The following is an 18,844-nucleotide window of genomic DNA, read 5'->3' as shown; positions in this document are numbered from 1 at the left end:
CGCTGTTGTTCTTGCTTTTGGACGAATAAGACTAATTCAAGTGCTTTGTCATGTTGAAATTTGTAGCTTTTGTTGTTGATCTGCTTTTTTTTTTTTTTTTATGCTTGTGGATTTGGTTTTAATTAATTTATAAATCTTCGTTTTCCGATAAAAAAAAAGACTGCAGCTATGAGGCAAGATGTCAATTTTGAGGAATCTGTTCAAGCCTTCAAGGGATGTATCTCGTGACACGTGACATTTTTATATTTTATTAAAAAAAACATCTTCAGCAGGTAACTGGTTTTCAAAGTTGATAGAAGAAAACGAAGGTGAAAGTTGGGATTATTGCAAAATAATCGATAGTTGAGATTATTCAAAGTAAATTGGTCAAACTTGGGATTAATAAAGTATATTTTTCCTAATTTAAAAGGATATTTTAAGGGATTTTTTTTTTATTTTTTATTTTTTTTTTGTGCAAATTTTTTACAATTGAGATTATTCAAAGTAAATTGGTCAATACTTTTGTTACTAAATGATGCATCATGTATCCCATAATAATTTGGTTTATCTTTTCAATCAAATCTTTTTAAATATCTATTAAAATATCTAACGTTTAGTTTAGGAAATACATCTTCTCTCATTGGTTAATGGTTATCATAACAAAAAAATAAAAAAAAAAAATATTATTTTTTAATTTTTGGCGACCATATAATGTCTTGAAGACCAAGTATTAGTGTATTACACATCCTTGGGAATCAAGGTTGTTTAAATTAACCTTGGAGACCAAGGATCTTGTAAGAAGTAAATATCCCTAATACAACCGCAATAACTATCCTAATCCTAATCCTAATCCTAATTGGAATTGTAAAAGGTATGATTGATCTTTGTTTATCTCCCTATATAAGCAATTAAGCACCAACAATTCGTAGTGTAGTTGTTAAATTAAAGCATACTGAGGATGGAGAAGAAAGCGAAGACCGATTGTTGCTACCTTCCGTTTGAACTAATCACTGAGATACTCTCATGGCTACCCGCTAAGTCTCTGCTGCGATCTGCATGTGTCTCTTCATCGTGGTATATGCTTACCAAAGATCCAAAGTTCATGAAGTTGCATCGCAGTCGATCCCTCAAAGCAAACCTGGAAACGCATTTCCTCTTCGAGTGCTGGAAATCCAAAGTCTACTCTTTTAGAGCTACATCGCAGCATCCCTATTACCATGCTTCGGAACTTGCTTATCCGAAAGACATCATAAAGCCTCGCACCATGGGAGGTGTTTTAGGCTCATGCAATGGCCTAGTTTGTTTTCATTCAATAACATTACAACCCTTTTACAAATCTGCTTACAACAATAATCTAGGCCTGTTTCTCTACAACCCTGCGACTCGAGCCACTAGATTGATACCACCACTCAATTCCCCGATGAATAATTTATTGAAACGTGAAGTTGCATTCGGTTATGACAGTGTATCCGATGATTATAAGGTTTTAGCCATTTGTATGGAGAGGAATGATCGAAATGTCGAAAAAGCTCTACTATACAGTTTGAAAACGGATGCCTGGGTGAACATACCGAGCCCGCCATGGCAGTTGAATCAATTTTGTATGAGCCCCCGACCTGCTATCTTGGCTGACAACTCCTTCCATTGGATGAATCCTTTGTTGTTTACAGGAATAAGGTGTTTCGATCTTTTCACTCAAAGGTATTACCAGATACCCCATCCGGTAAAGAGAGAGATAAACTATACCAACTGTGAAGATGACTCAGAATTGACCATTTTAGAAGGACAGTTGTGTATCGTAACATATACTTTGGAGATATGGGTATTAAACAAGAAGAAGATATCTTGGACTCGAATTTTTCATCATCTCTCGGGGCAATTGAAACATGTTGATTTTCATCATGCTAAAATATATAATTTGGGTTTCCGAGATGAACGACGCAGTATCATATTAGCAATAGCTGACCGTACAAGAGCTCTACAAAAGGTTTTCATCTGCTGTGATCTACAATCCAAACAAGCTAGGGAGATCGAAGCCACAAATTTACCAGATGGTACCGAAAGGATCATTTCCTTTCATCCTTGGGTCGATTCGCTTGTCCCGTTGTATTAGTACATAATTTTAACGATAGAGGAGATACACAAAGGAGATACACAGCTTACTGCCCCATCAATCTAGCTGCAATAAGGTGTTAGAATCCAAAGGCAATATATCACATACGAACTAGTATAATTAATGTAATTTTGAGTGTTTTTGTTTTATTTTTTCTTTTAACATGTACTATTCCCTCCGTTTTATAATGATGTTCCTGTTTCGCTTGATTACAGCTTTATTAGAAATCTGAAATTGCTGAAGTTTTTAGATGAATTCAACTTCGTTGATGAATTCTTCTACACCTTGCCCAGATGCTCTTGAAAGCCTTTTTACTGCTATTTCTTGACCATTTTCTAGTTTACCCTGTAAACAAACATCATATTATCTCCTGCTACGTTTTGTTGCATTTTAGACTACGTAAGATCATGTTTGAATTGAACTCATTCTTACCTTGGCCAAAACCACCCTTCCCGAGCAAGTTACTCTCACTAAAGCCGTCTGTTGCTATTATCAGATCTTCAAGTTTTGAGACTTTTAAGTCTTCAATCATTACTTGGGTTTTGTCTTTGAATAGATATGAATCTGTTGCTTTCCCAGCTTTTTTCTCTGGTATTGATTTAGATTTTCTATTTCTATCCGATGTGTGTTTACCCTTTTTCCGAGCTCTCCATTTGAACAGGAAGTATATGATAGTGGCAATCACTGCTGTTCCTAAAGTCATATCTCTTACTAGTACCTTCAAAGCAGAAGAAATTATTTTACATATGCATACTAACATGATCTTTTTTACTAGGTGGGAAGATGAGAATTCAGAAGCCTATAATATCTCCTAAAGTGTCTAGCATTCAAAATTTCAAAGAGGTATGATTAACTTACTTAGCTCTGATTGTTCAAGCCGAATGAATAGGTCCACCCCTCCAGGTGAAAGGTCCTCTATGTCAATCAAGTTCTCGCTCCATCTCATACATCCAGTTCCAGTATCATGTGTATAAGCCAAACAAGAGCAGTTTGCCAGGCAGGTTGTTCTGCACTGATCAGGATTCAGACCCACAAACCATTCAGCAATATCAGCATTAACTGGCACTTTCATCATCTTTAACCTCAAAAACCCATCTTGTTTTCCCCCTTGAACCCCACATTGCAGCTTCTTTCTTCTCACACACCCACTTGTCCAGTTTCCTCTCCTCCATTCCTCCGCGTTCTTCGGCACAAACCCTTTTAAGCAGCTGCACATAGGTTTAGTCTGCGGGTTGCAGTTTCCAAATTCTCCACACATACCATAGGTGTCACATATATTTTCCGGGGCATGCCACGCAATTCCCCTGTTCTTCTTGCTATCATCCCACCACTTTCAGCTAATATCCCTTGATCAATTATTACATAACGAGGCAACAAAGTCTCATTCACACCTGTAAAAACCAGAGAAAGCATCCCTCTTACTTCCTCCTGTGCGAATGACCCGGTGTTAATGAGTATATTACCATAACCAGTATTATGATATCTTGTTCCCATGAAAATGTTTCCATTCCAAGGTCCACTTCGCCAATAAGGGCGATCCCCATCCCATATGATAATCTGAAAAAACCTAGAGTTAGTACCAACTGAGTACCTTCCAACTGATGGATCTGAAGGACTTTTCCAGGCCTGCACGACTTTCCTGAATTCAGGATTATTGTTAAGAATGAACTTCATATTTGGTAAGACTGAGTCTGCAGGATACTGAAAACTCTGCCATATGATCGTCCCATTGCCACGACTCGTGTTGTTCGGAAATCCTTGGATAAAAATGTTCCCGGAATCTTGAAGTTGAGCTGCTACGAAACCAGCTGTAGGATGAGTGACATTGGATGACCAAACAGTCTGATATTTTTGCATCAGAGACTTGCAGATTTTCGTCGAGTGATATCTTAAGTACAATAGAAGTATCAGTGAGGGGATTGTTCCTGTTAGCTACCCATACAAGATACAACTTCCATTTCAAAAGGGTGATTATATCATATTCCAACATAACGATTGGAAGAGTTTTGAGGGCTGAAAAATCCTAGCTTGAAAATGCTATTTTTAGAAAGTATTGATTCTGAGTCTTTTAGGAATTGTGTTGGTGTAATACTGTCAATTGCAGAGCAAATTTTAGAACTGAAAAGAAGAATGTATGGAATTAATGCAAAAATAGGTATCATTCTTTGCTTAATTGATTATATCATGTAATATTTGGCAATTTAGAGATAATATCAGGGCTCTGAAGGTAAGCTGTGTGTGTGTGTGTTTTTCTCTCTCTCTCTTTTTTTTTTTTTTTTTTTTTTGCTCAGAATTTCAGAGGTCTTTGGTGTTAGGCCTGTTAGCTCTTTGAGTGAAACACGTGAACTTATGAGTGCTTTAAACGGTTAAGTCTTGGCTCATAGCGCCTATTGATTTCTAAGCATATAGGATGACAATTTTGCAATTAAAAAGTAGTATTCAGATAACTTATATTTTAGTGGTACATTATTCATGCATAATGGTACATTATATGTACCCTTAGAGAGTCAGCTTTTTCAAGAAATTGAAAGTTATAGGATGGTAAAAAGTACCACTACACTCGTAATAGTCCACAAAACGTACTATTCAGACAAATTTTACTTTAATGGTACATTATACATGCATAATGGTGCATTATAATGTACCACTAGAGAGTCAACTTATTCTAGAAGCAAAAATTGAATCAGCGGAAATTACTTCCTTACCCTCCTATTTACATAACTCGCCCATAAATGCTATGCGCCCAGACTCACTCGCTTTAAACTAGTGGATGTTCTGGACTTCTAGTGTATTGGTGCTGTTGTTAAGGTTTGTATTGATTGACGACTATGACGAGTAGATTAAAATATTTCGAGTTTGACTAGCCGTATTGTTATATGAGATGCGTTATATAAAAAAATCTTGATATATATAAACTTTAATAATTTTTACTAATCTGAAATCAAATATATAAATGATCAAAGTATTTGTATTGTACATAGCAAGATAAATTAATATGCAAGATCATTCATGAGTTCATATGGAACGACATTAGTTGGTACTTGGGACACAACTTTCTCAAATTTTCTCTACACCAAAAGAAAGAAAACAAGCTCACACATGCAATTGGCACATGTTGCTACTTTTCATAAGGGAACAAGGTGAAACATTTAAGGGTTGAGAATGTAAAATAATCAATGCCAAGGCCAAACAATTCAGTTCAGTTAAGTTAATTTCAATTTATAAATTAATTCAGTTTCAACTAACTTAAGTGGTAATTAATTTTTTTCCCATTGAATTTTCAGTTATGAACCATTCGGGGTTTGGTTAGTTTCAGTTCAAACAATACTCTTCAGTTTAGGTCAGGGTTGGTTAACAGTTGAACCATTGATACAATTATACAACAATACTGACTTGAATTACGTGCCCAACATAAGGCCCAGTTAGAAAATATATTGGGCCGTGATAAAATGTAGCAATTGGGCTAGGCCCAAAAAGTTATACTCAGTATCATCTTCCTTAGTTTTTCTGTCTCTAATTTCTGCTACTGAAGAAGCGAAGAAGGCAAGCATGGCTAATGAAGTCATGAGGTTTCAGGTATTCACCTATTCTCAGCTTCATTTTTTTTTATTTGTATATTTTGTTTATATGATGTATTAAACAAATTAATTCTATGATTTATCTAATTTCTAAATATTTTTTCAACTGTTATGATTTTTTTTGAAGGGATGTTTTGATGAGATTTTTGATAATTATAAACATGAATTGATGTGATAAACATCCATTATCTTTATTTACCTCGTTTTTGTCATTAAATTATGCTTCTTGTTGTTGTTGTTAATTTGATGAATTTTTATTATTATTATTATTATTATTATTATTATTTTTTTTTTTTTTTTTTTTTATTTATTTATTTTTTATTTTTTTACGAGTATTTATTTTTTGAAGGATAATAGGGCTATTGTATTGAGCAAGGATGTAACTATTGTCAGGATAAAATGATGAGATACAAGCTTTTTTTAAAAAAAAATTGCTATCAAGTATTTAATAAATTAACAAGTCTAATTGCATATTTGCAATGAAAAAAGACTTCTTATAATCTTGTTAATTGTTGAATTTTTAGTAGTAATTTTAATTGTAATAATGAATCTAGAAGGGAATTTTAATTACAGGCCTTCAAAATGTCGAGTTTCTGGGTTTTGGTCATCACCTTGCAAGTGGCAGTTTTCATGTAACAGTTGCCGAGATGTTTTTGATTCAAGAAGGGAATTTTGTTCAATTCATACAGGGCTACATAGCTTTCTTAACGCTAATTCTTGCTGATATAGGAGAGTTCCTGAAGAAAGATGGCAACTTTAGGTTCAGCTAATCATGCTTAAGCATGGAGGAGGAAGAAAAGATCCATACTGGGGCTACGCATTGTGCCATGGATGCATTTGAGGAAGGCCTTAGGGAGAGCATATCAGATACTGGTGGACTTGTTTTACAGTAGGAGGCGCTGTTGTTCTTGCTTTTGGACGAATAAGACTAATTCAAGTGCTTTGTCATGTTGAAATTTGTAGCTTTTGTTGTTGATCTGCTTTTTTTTTTTTTTTTTTTTTTTTTTTTTTATGCTTGTGGATTTGGTTTTAATTAATTTATAAATCTTCGTTTTCCGATAAAAAAAAAGACTGCAGCTATGAGGCAAGATGTCAATTTTAAGGAATCTGTTCAAGCCTTCAAGGGATGTATCTCGTGACACGTGACATTTTTATATTTTATTAAAAAAAATATCTTCAGCAGGTAACTGGTTTTCAAGGTTGATAGAAGAAAACGAAGGTGAAAGTTGGGATTATTGCAAAATAATCGATAGTTGAGATTATTCAAAGCAAATTGGTCAAACTTGGGATTAATAAAGTATATTTTTCCTAATTTAAAAGGATATTTTAAGGGATTTTTTTTTTTATTTTTTTTTTTTTTTGCAAATTTTTTACAATTGAGATTATTCAAAGTAAATTGGTCAATACTTTTGTTACTAAATGATGCATCATGTATCCCATAATAATTTGGTTTATCTTTTCAATCAAATCTTTTTAAATATCTATTAAAATATCTAACGTTTAGTTTAGGAAATACATCTTCTCTCATTGGTTAATGGTTATCATAACAAAAAAATAAAAAAAAAATATTATTTTTTAATTTTTGGCGACCATATAATGTCTTGAAGACCAAGTATTAGTGTATTACACATCCTTGGGTATCAAGGTTGTTTAAATTAACCTTGGAGACCAAGGATCTTGTAAGAAGTAAATATCCCTAATACAACCGCAATAACTATCCTAATCCTAATCCTAATCCTAATCCTAATTGGAATTGTAAAAGGTATGATTGATCTTTGTTTATCTCCCTATATAAGCAATTAAGCACCAACAATTCGTAGTGTAGTTGTTAAATTAAAGCATACTGAGGATGGAGAAGAAAGCGAAGACCGATTGTTGCTACCTTCCGTTTGAACTAATCACTGAGATACTCTCATGGCTACCCGCTAAGTCTCTGCTGCGATCTGCATGTGTCTCTTCATCGTGGTATATGCTTACCAAAGATCCAAAGTTCATGAAGTTGCATCGCAGTCGATCCCTCAAAGCAAACCTGGAAACGCATTTCCTCTTCGAGTGCTGGAAATCCAAAGTCTACTCTTTTAGAGCTACATCGCAGCATCCCTATTACCATGCTTCGGAACTTGCTTATCCGAAAGACATCATAAAGCCTCGCACCATGGGAGGTGTTTTAGGCTCATGCAATGGCCTAGTTTGTTTTCATTCAATAACATTACAACCCTTTTACAAATCTGCTTACAACAATAATCTAGGCCTGTTTCTCTACAACCCTGCGACTCGAGCCACTAGATTGATACCACCACTCAATTCCCCGATGAATAATTTATTGAACCATGAAGTTGCATTCGGTTATGACAGTGTATCCGATGATTATAAGGTTTTAGCCATTTGTATGGAGAGGAATGATCGAAATGTCGAAAAAGCTCTACTATACAGTTTGAAAACGGATGCCTGGGTGAACATACCGAGCCCGCCATGGCAGTTGAATCAATTTTGTATGAGCCCCCGACCTGCTATCTTGGCTGACAACTCCTTCCATTGGATGAATCCTTTGTTGTTTACAGGAATAAGGTGTTTCGATCTTTTCACTCAAAGGTATTACCAGATACCCCATCCGGTAAAGAGAGAGATAAACTATACCAACTGTGAAGATGACTCAGAATTGACCATTTTAGAAGGACAGTTGTGTATCGTAACATATACTTTGGAGATATGGGTATTAAACAAGAAGAAGAAATCTTGGACTCGAATTTTTCATCATCTCTCGGGGCAATTGAAACATGTTGATTTTCATCATGCTAAAATATATAATTTGGGTTTCCGAGATGAACGACGCAGTATCATATTAGCAATAGCTGACCGTACAAGAGCTCTACAAAAGGTTTTCATCTGCTGTGATCTACAATCCAAACAAGCTAGGGAGATCGAAGCCACAAATTTACCAGATGGTACCGAAAGGATCATTTCCTTTCATCCTTGGGTCGATTCGCTTGTCCCGTTGTATTAGTACATAATTTTAACGATAGAGGAGATACACAAAGGAGATACACAGCTTACTGCCCCATCAATCTAGCTGCAATAAGGTGTTAGAATCCAAAGGCAATATATCACATACGAACTAGTATAATTAATGTAATTTTGAGTGTTTTTGTTTTATTTTTTCTTTTAACATGTACTATTCCCTCCGTTTTATAATGATGTTCCTGTTTCGCTTGATTACAGCTTTATTAGAAATCTGAAATTGCTGAAGTTTTTAGATGAATTCAACTTCGTTGATGAATTCTTCTACACCTTGCCCAGATGCTCTTGAAAGCCTTTTTACTGCTATTTCTTGACCATTTTCTAGTTTACCCTGTAAACAAACATCATATTATCTCCTGCTACGTTTTGTTGCATTTTAGACTACGTAAGATCATGTTTGAATTGAACTCATTCTTACCTTGGCCAAAACCACCCTTCCCGAGCAAGTTACTCTCACTAAAGCCGTCTGTTGCTATTATCAGATCTTCAAGTTTTGAGACTTTTAAGTCTTCAATCATTACTTGGGTTTTGTCTTTGAATAGATATGAATCTGTTGCTTTCCCAGCTTTTTTCTCTGGTATTGATTTAGATTTTCTATTTCTATCCGATGTGTGTTTACCCTTTTTCCGAGCTCTCCATTTGAACAGGAAGTATATGATAGTGGCAATCACTGCTGTTCCTAAAGTCATATCTCTTACTAGTACCTTCAAAGCAGAAGAAATTATTTTACATATGCATACTAACATGATCTTTTTTACTAGGTGGGAAGATGAGAATTCAGAAGCCTATAATATCTCCTAAAGTGTCTAGCATTCAAAATTTCAAAGAGGTATGATTAACTTACTTAGCTCTGATTGTTCAAGCCGAATGAATAGGTCCACCCCTCCAGGTGAAAGGTCCTCTATGTCAATCAAGTTCTCGCTCCATCTCATACATCCAGTTCCAGTATCATGTGTATAAGCCAAACAAGAGCAGTTTGCCAGGCAGGTTGTTCTGCACTGATCAGGATTCAGACCCACAAACCATTCAGCAATATCAGCATTAACTGGCACTTTCATCATCTTTAACCTCAAAAACCCATCTTGTTTTCCCCCTTGAACCCCACATTGCAGCTTCTTTCTTCTCACACACCCACTTGTCCAGTTTCCTCTCCTCCATTCCTCCGCGTTCTTCGGCACAAACCCTTTTAAGCAGCTGCACATAGGTTTAGTCTGCGGGTTGCAGTTTCCAAATTCTCCACACATACCATAGGTGTCACATATATTTTCCGGGGCATGCCACGCAATTCCCCTGTTCTTCTTGCTATCATCCCACCACTTTCAGCTAATATCCCTTGATCAATTATTACATAACGAGGCAACAAAGTCTCATTCGCACCTGTAAAAACCAGAGAAAGCATCCCTCTTACTTCCTCCTGTGCGAATGACCCGGTGTTAATGAGTATATTACCATAACCAGTATTATGATATCTTGTTCCCATGAAAATGTTTCCATTCCAAGGTCCACTTCGCCAATAAGGGCGATCCCCATCCCATATGATAATCTGAAAAAAACCTAGAGTTAGTACCAACTGAGTACCTTCCAACTGATGGATCTGAAGGACTTTTCCAGGCCTGCACGACTTTCCTGAATTCAGGATTATTGTTAAGAATGAACTTCATATTTGGTAAGACTGAGTCTGCAGGATACTGAAAACTCTGCCATATGATCGTCCCATTGCCACGACTCGTGTTGTTCGGAAATCCTTGGATAAAAATGTTCCCGGAATCTTGAAGTTGAGCTGCTACGAAACCAGCTGTAGGATGAGTGACATTGGATGACCAAACAGTCTGATATTTTTGCATCAGAGACTTGCAGATTTTCGTCGAGTGATATCTTAAGTACAATAGAAGTATCAGTGAGGGGATTGTTCCTGTTAGCTACCCATACAAGATACAACTTCCATTTCAAAAGGGTGATTATATCATATTCCAACATAACGATTGGAAGAGTTTTGAGGGCTGAAAAATCCTAGCTTGAAAATGCTATTTTTAGAAAGTATTGATTCTGAGTCTTTTAGGAATTGTGTTGGTGTAATACTGTCAATTGCAGAGCAAATTTTAGAACTGAAAAGAAGAATGTATGGAATTAATGCAAAAATAGGTATCATTCTTTGCTTAATTGATTATATCATGTAATATTTGGCAATTTAGAGATAATTTCAGGGCTCTGAAGGTAAGCTGTGTGTGTGTGTGTTTTTCTCTCTCTGTCTTTTTTTTTTTTTTTTTTTTTTTTGCTCAGAATTTCAGAGGTCTTTGGTGTTAGGCCTGTTAGCTCTTTGAGTGAAACACGTGAACTTATGAGTGCGTTAAACGGTTAAGTCTTGGCTCATAGCGCCTATTGATTTCTAAGCATATAGGATGACAATTTTGCAATTAAAAAGTAGTATTCAGATAACTTATATTTTAGTGGTACATTATTCATGCATAATGGTACATTATATGTACCCTTAGAGAGTCAGCTTTTTCAAGAAATTGAAAGTTATAGGATGGTAAAAAGTACCACTACACTCGTAATAGTCCACAAAACGTACTATTCAGACAAATTTTACTTTAATGGTACATTATACATGCATAATGGTGCATTATAATGTACCACTAGAGAGTCAACTTATTCTAGAAGCAAAAATTGAATCAGCGGAAATTACTTCCTTACCCTCCTATTTACATAACTCGCCCATAAATGCTATGCGCCCAGACTCACTCGCTTTAAACTAGTGGATGTTCTGGACTTCTAGTGTATTGGTGCTGTTGTTAAGGTTTGTATTGATTGATGACTATGACGAGTAGATTAAAATATTTCGAGTTTGACTAGCCGTATTGTTATATGAGATGCGTTATATAAAAAAATCTTGATATATATAAACTTTAATAATTTTTACTAATCTGAAATCAAATATATAAATGATCAAAGTATTTGTATTGTACATAGCAAGATAAATTAATATGCAAGATCATTCATGAGTTCATATGGAACGACATTAGTTGGTACTTGGGACACAACTTTCTCAAATTTTCTCTACACCAAAAGAAAGAAAACAAGCTCACACATGCAATTGGCACATGTTGCTACTTTTCATAAGGGAACAAGGTGAAACATTTAAGGGTTGAGAATGTAAAATAATCAATGCCAAGGCCAAACAATTCAGTTCAGTTAAGTTAACTTCAATTTATAAATTAATTCAGTTTCAACTAACTTAAGTGGTAATTAATTTTTTTCCCATTGAATTTTCAGTTATGAACCATTCGGGGTTTGGTTAGTTTCAGTTCAAACAATACTCTTCAGTTTAGGTCAGGGTTGGTTAACAGTTGAACCATTGATACAATTATACAACAATACTGACTTGAATTACGTGCCCAACATAAGGCCCAGTTAGAAAATATATTGGGCCGTGATAAAATGTAGCAATTGGGCTAGGCCCAAAAAGTTATACTCAGTATCATCTTCCTTAGTTTTTCTGTCTCTAATTTCTGCTACTGAAGAAGCGAAGAAGGCAAGCATGGCTAATGAAGTCATGAGGTTTCAGGTATTCACCTATTCTCAGCTTCATTTTTTTTTATTTGTATATTTTGTTTATATGATGTATTAAACAAATTAATTCTATGATTTATCTAATTTCTAAATATTTTTTTCAACTGTTATGATTTTTTTTGAAGGGATGTTTTGATGAGATTTTTGATAATTATAAACATGAATTGATGTGATAAACATCCATTATCTTTATTTACCTCGTTTTTGTCATTAAATTATGCTTCTTGTTGTTGTTGTTAATTTGATGAATTTTTATTATTATTATTATTATTATTTTTTTTTTTTTTTATTTATTTATTTTTATTTTTTTACGAGTATTTATTTTTTGAAGGATAATAGGGCTATTGTATTGAGCAAGGATGTAACTATTGTCAGGATAAAATGATGAGATACAAGCTTTTTTTAAAAAAAAATTGCTATCAAGTATTTAATAAATTAACAAGTCTAATTGCATATTTGCAATGAAAAAAGACTTCTTATAATCTTGTTAATTGTTGAATTTTTAGTAGTAATTTTAATTGTAATAATGAATCTAGAAGGGAATTTTAATTACAGGCCTTCAAAATGTCGAGTTTCTGGGTTTTGGTCATCACCTTGCAAGTGGCAGTTTTCATGTAACAGTTGCCGAGATGTTTTTGATTCAAGAAGGGAATTTTGTTCAATTCATACAGGGCTACATAGCTTTCTTAACGCTAATTCTTGCTGATATAGGAGAGTTCCTGAAGAAAGATGGCAACTTTAGGTTCAGCTAATCATGCTTAAGCATGGAGGAGGAAGAAAAGATCCATACTGGGGCTACGCATTGTGCCATGGATGCATTTGAGGAAGGCCTTAGGGAGAGCATATCAGATACTGGTGGACTTGTTTTACAGTAGGAGGCGCTGTTGTTCTTGCTTTTGGACGAATAAGACTAATTCAAGTGCTTTGTCATGTTGAAATTTGTAGCTTTTGTTGTTGATCTGCTTTTTTTTTTTTTTTTTTTTTTTATGCTTGTGGATTTGGTTTTAATTAATTTATAAATCTTCGTTTTCCGATAAAAAAAAAGACTGCAGCTATGAGGCAAGATGTCAATTTTGAGGAATCTGTTCAAGCCTTCAAGGGATGTATCTCGTGACACGTGACATTTTTATATTTTATTAAAAAAAATATCTTCAGCAGGTAACTGGTTTTCAAGGTTGATAGAAGAAAACGAAGGTGAAAGTTGGGATTATTGCAAAATAATCGATAGTTGAGATTATTCAAAGCAAATTGGTCAAACTTGGGATTAATAAAGTATATTTTTCCTAATTTAAAAGGATATTTTAAGGGATTTTTTTTTTATTTTTTTTTTTTTTGCAAATTTTTTACAATTGAGATTATTCAAAGTAAATTGGTCAATACTTTTGTTACTAAATGATGCATCATGTATCCCATAATAATTTGGTTTATCTTTTCAATCAAATCTTTTTAAATATCTATTAAAATATCTAACGTTTAGTTTAGGAAATACATCTTCTCTCATTGGTTAATGGTTATCATAACAAAAAAATAAAAAAAAAATATTATTTTTTAACTTTTGGCGACCATATAATGTCTTGAAGACCAAGTATTAGTGTATTACACATCCTTGGGTATCAAGGTTGTTTAAATTAACCTTGGAGACCAAGGATCTTGTAAGAAGTAAATATCCCTAATACAACCGCAATAACTATCCTAATCCTAATCCTAATCCTAATCCTAATTGGAATTGTAAAAGGTATGATTGATCTTTGTTTATCTCCCTATATAAGCAATTAAGCACCAACAATTCGTAGTGTAGTTGTTAAATTAAAGCATACTGAGGATGGAGAAGAAAGCGAAGACCGATTGTTGCTACCTTCCGTTTGAACTAATCACTGAGATACTCTCATGGCTACCCGCTAAGTCTCTGCTGCGATCTGCATGTGTCTCTTCATCGTGGTATATGCTTACCAAAGATCCAAAGTTCATGAAGTTGCATCGCAGTCGATCCCTCAAAGCAAACCTGGAAACGCATTTCCTCTTCGAGTGCTGGAAATCCAAAGTCTACTCTTTTAGAGCTACATCGCAGCATCCCTATTACCATGCTTCGGAACTTGCTTATCCGAAAGACATCATAAAGCCTCGCACCATGGGAGGTGTTTTAGGCTCATGCAATGGCCTAGTTTGTTTTCATTCAATAACATTACAACCCTTTTACAAATCTGCTTACAACAATAATCTAGGCCTGTTTCTCTACAACCCTGCGACTCGAGCCACTAGATTGATACCACCACTCAATTCCCCGATGAATAATTTATTGAAACGTGAAGTTGCATTCGGTTATGACAGTGTATCCGATGATTATAAGGTTTTAGCCATTTGTATGGAGAGGAATGATCGAAATGTCGAAAAAGCTCTACTATACAGTTTGAAAACGGATGCCTGGGTGAACATACCGAGCCCGCCATGGCAGTTGAATCAATTTTGTATGAGCCCCCGACCTGCTATCTTGGCTGACAACTCCTTCCATTGGATGAATCCTTTGTTGTTTACAGGAATAAGGTGTTTCGATCTTTTCACTCAAAGGTATTACCAGATACCCCATCCGGTAAAGAGAGAGATAAACTATACCAACTGTGAAGATGACTCAGAATTGACCATTTTAGAAGGACAGTTGTGTATCGTAACATATACTTTGGAGATATGGGTATTAAACAAGAAGAAGATATCTTGGACTCGAATTTTTCATCATCTCTCGGGGCAATTGAAACATGTTGATTTTCATCATGCTAAAATATATAATTTGGGTTTCCGAGATGAACGACGCAGTATCATATTAGCAATAGCTGACCGTACAAGAGCTCTACAAAAGGTTTTCATCTGCTGTGATCTACAATCCAAACAAGCTAGGGAGATCGAAGCCACAAATTTACCAGATGGTACCGAAAGGATCATTTCCTTTCATCCTTGGGTCGATTCGCTTGTCCCGTTGTATTAGTACATAATTTTAACGATAAAGGAGATACACAAAGGAGATACACAGCTTACTGCCCCATCAATCTAGCTGCAATAAGGTGTTAGAATCCAAAGGCAATATATCACATACGAACTAGTATAATTAATGTAATTTTGAGTGTTTTTGTTTTATTTTTTCTTTTAACATGTACTATTCCCTCCGTTTTATAATGATGTTCCTGTTTCGCTTGATTACAGCTTTATTAGAAATCTGAAATTGCTGAAGTTTTTAGATGAATTCAACTTCGTTGATGAATTCTTCTACACCTTGCCCAGATGCTCTTGAAAGCCTTTTTACTGCTATTTCTTGACCATTTTCTAGTTTACCCTGTAAACAAACATCATATTATCTCCTGCTACGTTTTGTTGCATTTTAGACTACGTCAATGAAGGTACTAATGTGTTGAAGAAAGCTATAAAGTGACCACGAGTCCTGATATAAAACTATAAAAGCATGTGCCCAAGAGATTTCAAAGAGAATTTCTCAGGAGAATGGAGTCTCAGAAGGAATAAAATTAGCTAATGCCAAATCTGCAAGTGATAAATTTTGGTAGTAGGTGCTTTTTGTTTGTAATAGCCTTCTGAAAGAACTTGTAGTGGAATACTGGAATATGATTGAGAATGAAGGCTTGTTCAACTTACTTCGTCACCAGATGGCAAAGATGTATAATATTTCACTGTGAGTTTTTCTAACTCGGTAAATGAAAATTCTGTTTTCAAAGTTCTTTCTTTTAAATTCCTATCTTCGTATGCCATACTATTAACCCCATGCCCCTAAGTTTCTCAGTCCCATACTCAGGGTTGGATAGTGAGGGTTTAATTTACTAAACCATAAGACATATAATAGCAAATTGAAAATCTGTATACATCAATATACGGAGTTAAATATTGTAGACTTGTGGTCAATAATAGATTGTACTTCGTATATGAAACACATAATACTGTTTAGATCTATAGCGATGGAAACACTTTTGTGAGATTCTAGCCAGACCATACCAATGAATATATGACTGCTAAGTGCTATCCTTCTTGCATTTACCTTGGATGAATTTGTAGAACTTCACCTCTGTGACTCTGTCATCAACCTTATCCCCTATACTACTGAATGTGAACTTTAATAATAATTCACTTCATCCGTTTATGGAAACGGTTTAGTCCGGTCAGCAAGAGATCAGTTTAGATATGGGGTGGGCTATAAACAGTTTGGTCCAGGAGTGACTCAGATTAAAAGAGGGTCTTGATTGAGTTGAATCAGGTTTTGTTCCTGGTTGGGTGTGGAATATAATGGTTTAGATTGAAAGTATTGGTGATATCAGTTTCAAATCTACTTTAAATTGCATATGGCTTGGGTTTAGGTGTCTATTTTACCAGTATATTGGGAGTTGGACTGTCTGCTGTTGGGTCGGGTACGAGTGTCTAATATCTCTGTTATGTTTGTGTTGGTTTGTGACCACTTGGGAATGTAGATGTAAGCAGCCCAAAATTGGTCAGGCATCCTGCAGAAATTAAAGGGAGATGTGGGATATTGAATTCAAATCAATTGGGATCTTGTTTGGCTGTGGTTCTGTTTAATGATTGGGGCTGGAATTCTTGAGCATTAACAATGACAATGTTGAGATACCGGTTTCTATAAAGTAGTACACTATAACACAAACCTCATTCACTTCTCTTCTAAATGGACTAGATTTCACTCTCCCTAACTGCATCACAACTTTGCACTCTATAAAAATCTTGATATCCCAATGCTGTCTTTTTCTTTTTCTTCTTTTTTTTTTTTTTTTTTTTTTTTTTTTTTTTTTTTTTTTTTAATAAATAAAATTGCTGGTGTTTCTAAACTATTGTGAAGTCTAACACAACTCACTCTGAACCTATTGTCAACCTCAGCTCATTTCGATTTTCCAACTTTATGCATCAGGAACTGTTAGACTTCAATGCATACCTTTGTAAGCTTTGTTCCCTAGAATTAGTTACTATGTAGAATTCATGCCTTTTCTGACTTGCTCTATGGGAGTGTGTTACCGTTGTTGAAAATATTGCAAATATACATTTAAATCTGATTTTATTGCCCACCCTTCATATGCTCTCTAGTATATTGGTTGTGATCTTTGTTTTGTTTGGTTTTTTTTTATTTAAGATTATCGCACCAGTCTCAAGTATATGCCCTGCCTATACAATTGAATTTCGATATTCAAAATTCTGGAACCAAGTGCCTTCTGTGGACATCACTGAGTTAGATGGATTGCAACTCCTAATGATATTGATGGATATTTGACTCGAATCATTACTTGACAGTTGAATGATTTTTTGTGTTAAAATTTTTCATGTTGGTTGATGCAAGTGTTTTATTCTCGGTTTACAATTATTGAACTTACTATGCTAGAGTCCTTATTCTTATCATTGCTTCTGAAGATATTGTTAAAGAAACTGGCTGTTCTAACCCAATTGGCCACTAAAATTTCCAGACTAGATTTTTTTTTTTTTTTAATAAAAATTTTGGGAAAAATTAGAAAATAACACCATAAAATTCTCAAAAATTAGAATATAACACCACCTAATTAAAAACTTTTATTATAACACCACATAAAAACCAAAAAAAATGATTTCACCACCATTTGACGGAAATCATCCAATAAGCATCTATTACACAGATTAGGGGAGCATGTTGGTGCAAAAAAGAGTACAGCTGACAGTGACTATGTGGAAGATTATATATGGATTACAGAAAGTCAGATTACATTGTCAAAGTTTGTATTAATGAAGTGTATGCTGTGTCACTTTGACTAAGGTCACTTTAAAAGGCAACTAAATGCTTATATAATGGGAATTTCAAGCAAATTCAATGTGAGAGGTACTTAAGAAGTAGGTATGAGGCTAGATCTTGAGTTGAAAGATTTAACTTGCCTAAACATGATGCGATCTGCTGGCTCACATGTCCTAGATATAATGATGCCGAACAAAAGAAGCAGACTCTCAACATTTTGGAATTTGTGAGGATATACGCCCTGTGTGTGCTAAGGAAGGTGAGAGTGTGATACAAGTGATCATATGTTCTTCAGTAATCAATTCAGCAGACAACACGTCTTATCAACCATGGCGAAACTAGGTTTTTTTTTAAAGTGCAAACAGTTAAGAGTATCTCTGCAAATGGATTATGAGTCATAAGGAAAAAAATTCTGGAAGCTAGTCTGCTATGCTTACGTTTCAGCTATGGTGTACTGTACATGGAGATGCAGGAATGAAGCTGTCTGAACTCCTAATGCAGAGAATTTACAGACCCAATAAGCTCTGTGATGAAGTTCATTTGAGATTCAAGTGTTCGATGTAGAAATACTAGCATATATGATAGGAATTGTATGTAGCATTTTATTCTTTCTTTGAAACTTAGAGGCTTGAGATAGGTCTTCCTAGATGCGTTGATCTGTATTGTTTGTACTTTGTATTGTTTTTCATTGGCAATAAAAACTCGAGTTACACACATTTAATGTGAAGTATCAGGATTTGGATTACTAATGAGCATGACTTTGGCAGGAGCATATGTAAAGCCATTCACTAAGGATTGTTCAAAGCTGTAATTCAAGTTATTACTGAAATT

The 18,844-nt window shown here is 34.9% G+C and overlaps 5 protein-coding genes across 5 annotated transcripts; 3 read left to right on the top strand and 2 right to left on the bottom strand.

The window, feature by feature from the left end:
* Positions 1–84: 84 nt before the first annotated feature.
* Positions 85–5,028, bottom strand: LOC110682904 (G-type lectin S-receptor-like serine/threonine-protein kinase At1g11330). Its single transcript, XM_021859258.1, has 2 exons — positions 2,951–5,028; positions 85–2,810 (listed from the first exon to the last, which is right to left on the bottom strand). The coding sequence occupies exon 1, from the start codon at positions 3,947–3,949 to the stop codon at positions 3,293–3,295; it is 657 nt and encodes a 218-aa protein (XP_021714950.1). The 5' UTR covers positions 3,950–5,028; the 3' UTR covers positions 85–2,810; positions 2,951–3,292.
* Positions 938–2,092, top strand: LOC110682861 (F-box protein CPR30-like). The gene has a single exon (XM_021859205.1). The coding sequence runs from the start codon at positions 938–940 to the stop codon at positions 2,090–2,092; it is 1,155 nt and encodes a 384-aa protein (XP_021714897.1).
* Positions 5,029–5,969: 941 nt separating the features above from the next.
* Positions 5,970–8,697, top strand: LOC110682896 (F-box/kelch-repeat protein At3g06240-like). Its single transcript, XM_021859246.1, has one exon. The coding sequence runs from the start codon at positions 7,520–7,522 to the stop codon at positions 8,672–8,674; it is 1,155 nt and encodes a 384-aa protein (XP_021714938.1). The 5' UTR covers positions 5,970–7,519; the 3' UTR covers positions 8,675–8,697.
* Positions 8,694–10,232, bottom strand: LOC110682913 (G-type lectin S-receptor-like serine/threonine-protein kinase At1g11330). Its single transcript, XM_021859267.1, has 2 exons — positions 9,533–10,232; positions 8,694–9,392 (listed from the first exon to the last, which is right to left on the bottom strand). Exons 1-2 carry the CDS (start codon positions 9,930–9,932, stop codon positions 9,304–9,306), a joined length of 489 nt encoding a protein of 162 aa, XP_021714959.1. The 5' UTR covers positions 9,933–10,232; the 3' UTR covers positions 8,694–9,303.
* Positions 10,233–14,080: 3,848 nt separating this feature from the next.
* LOC110682851 (F-box protein CPR30-like) lies at positions 14,081–18,577 on the top strand. The gene is made up of 5 exons (XM_021859197.1): positions 14,081–15,228; positions 15,830–15,931; positions 17,901–17,996; positions 18,191–18,272; positions 18,458–18,577. Exons 1-5 carry the CDS (start codon positions 14,081–14,083, stop codon positions 18,575–18,577), a joined length of 1,548 nt encoding a protein of 515 aa, XP_021714889.1.
* Positions 18,578–18,844: the final 267 nt, after the last annotated feature.

This window comes from Chenopodium quinoa, unplaced genomic scaffold (assembly GCF_001683475.1).
Source record: "Chenopodium quinoa cultivar QQ74 unplaced genomic scaffold, ASM168347v1, whole genome shotgun sequence".
Classification (NCBI taxonomy): domain Eukaryota; kingdom Viridiplantae; phylum Streptophyta; class Magnoliopsida; order Caryophyllales; family Amaranthaceae; genus Chenopodium; species Chenopodium quinoa.
Note: the sequence above shows the minus strand (reverse complement) of the source record. Positions and strands in the feature narration are given on the sequence as shown.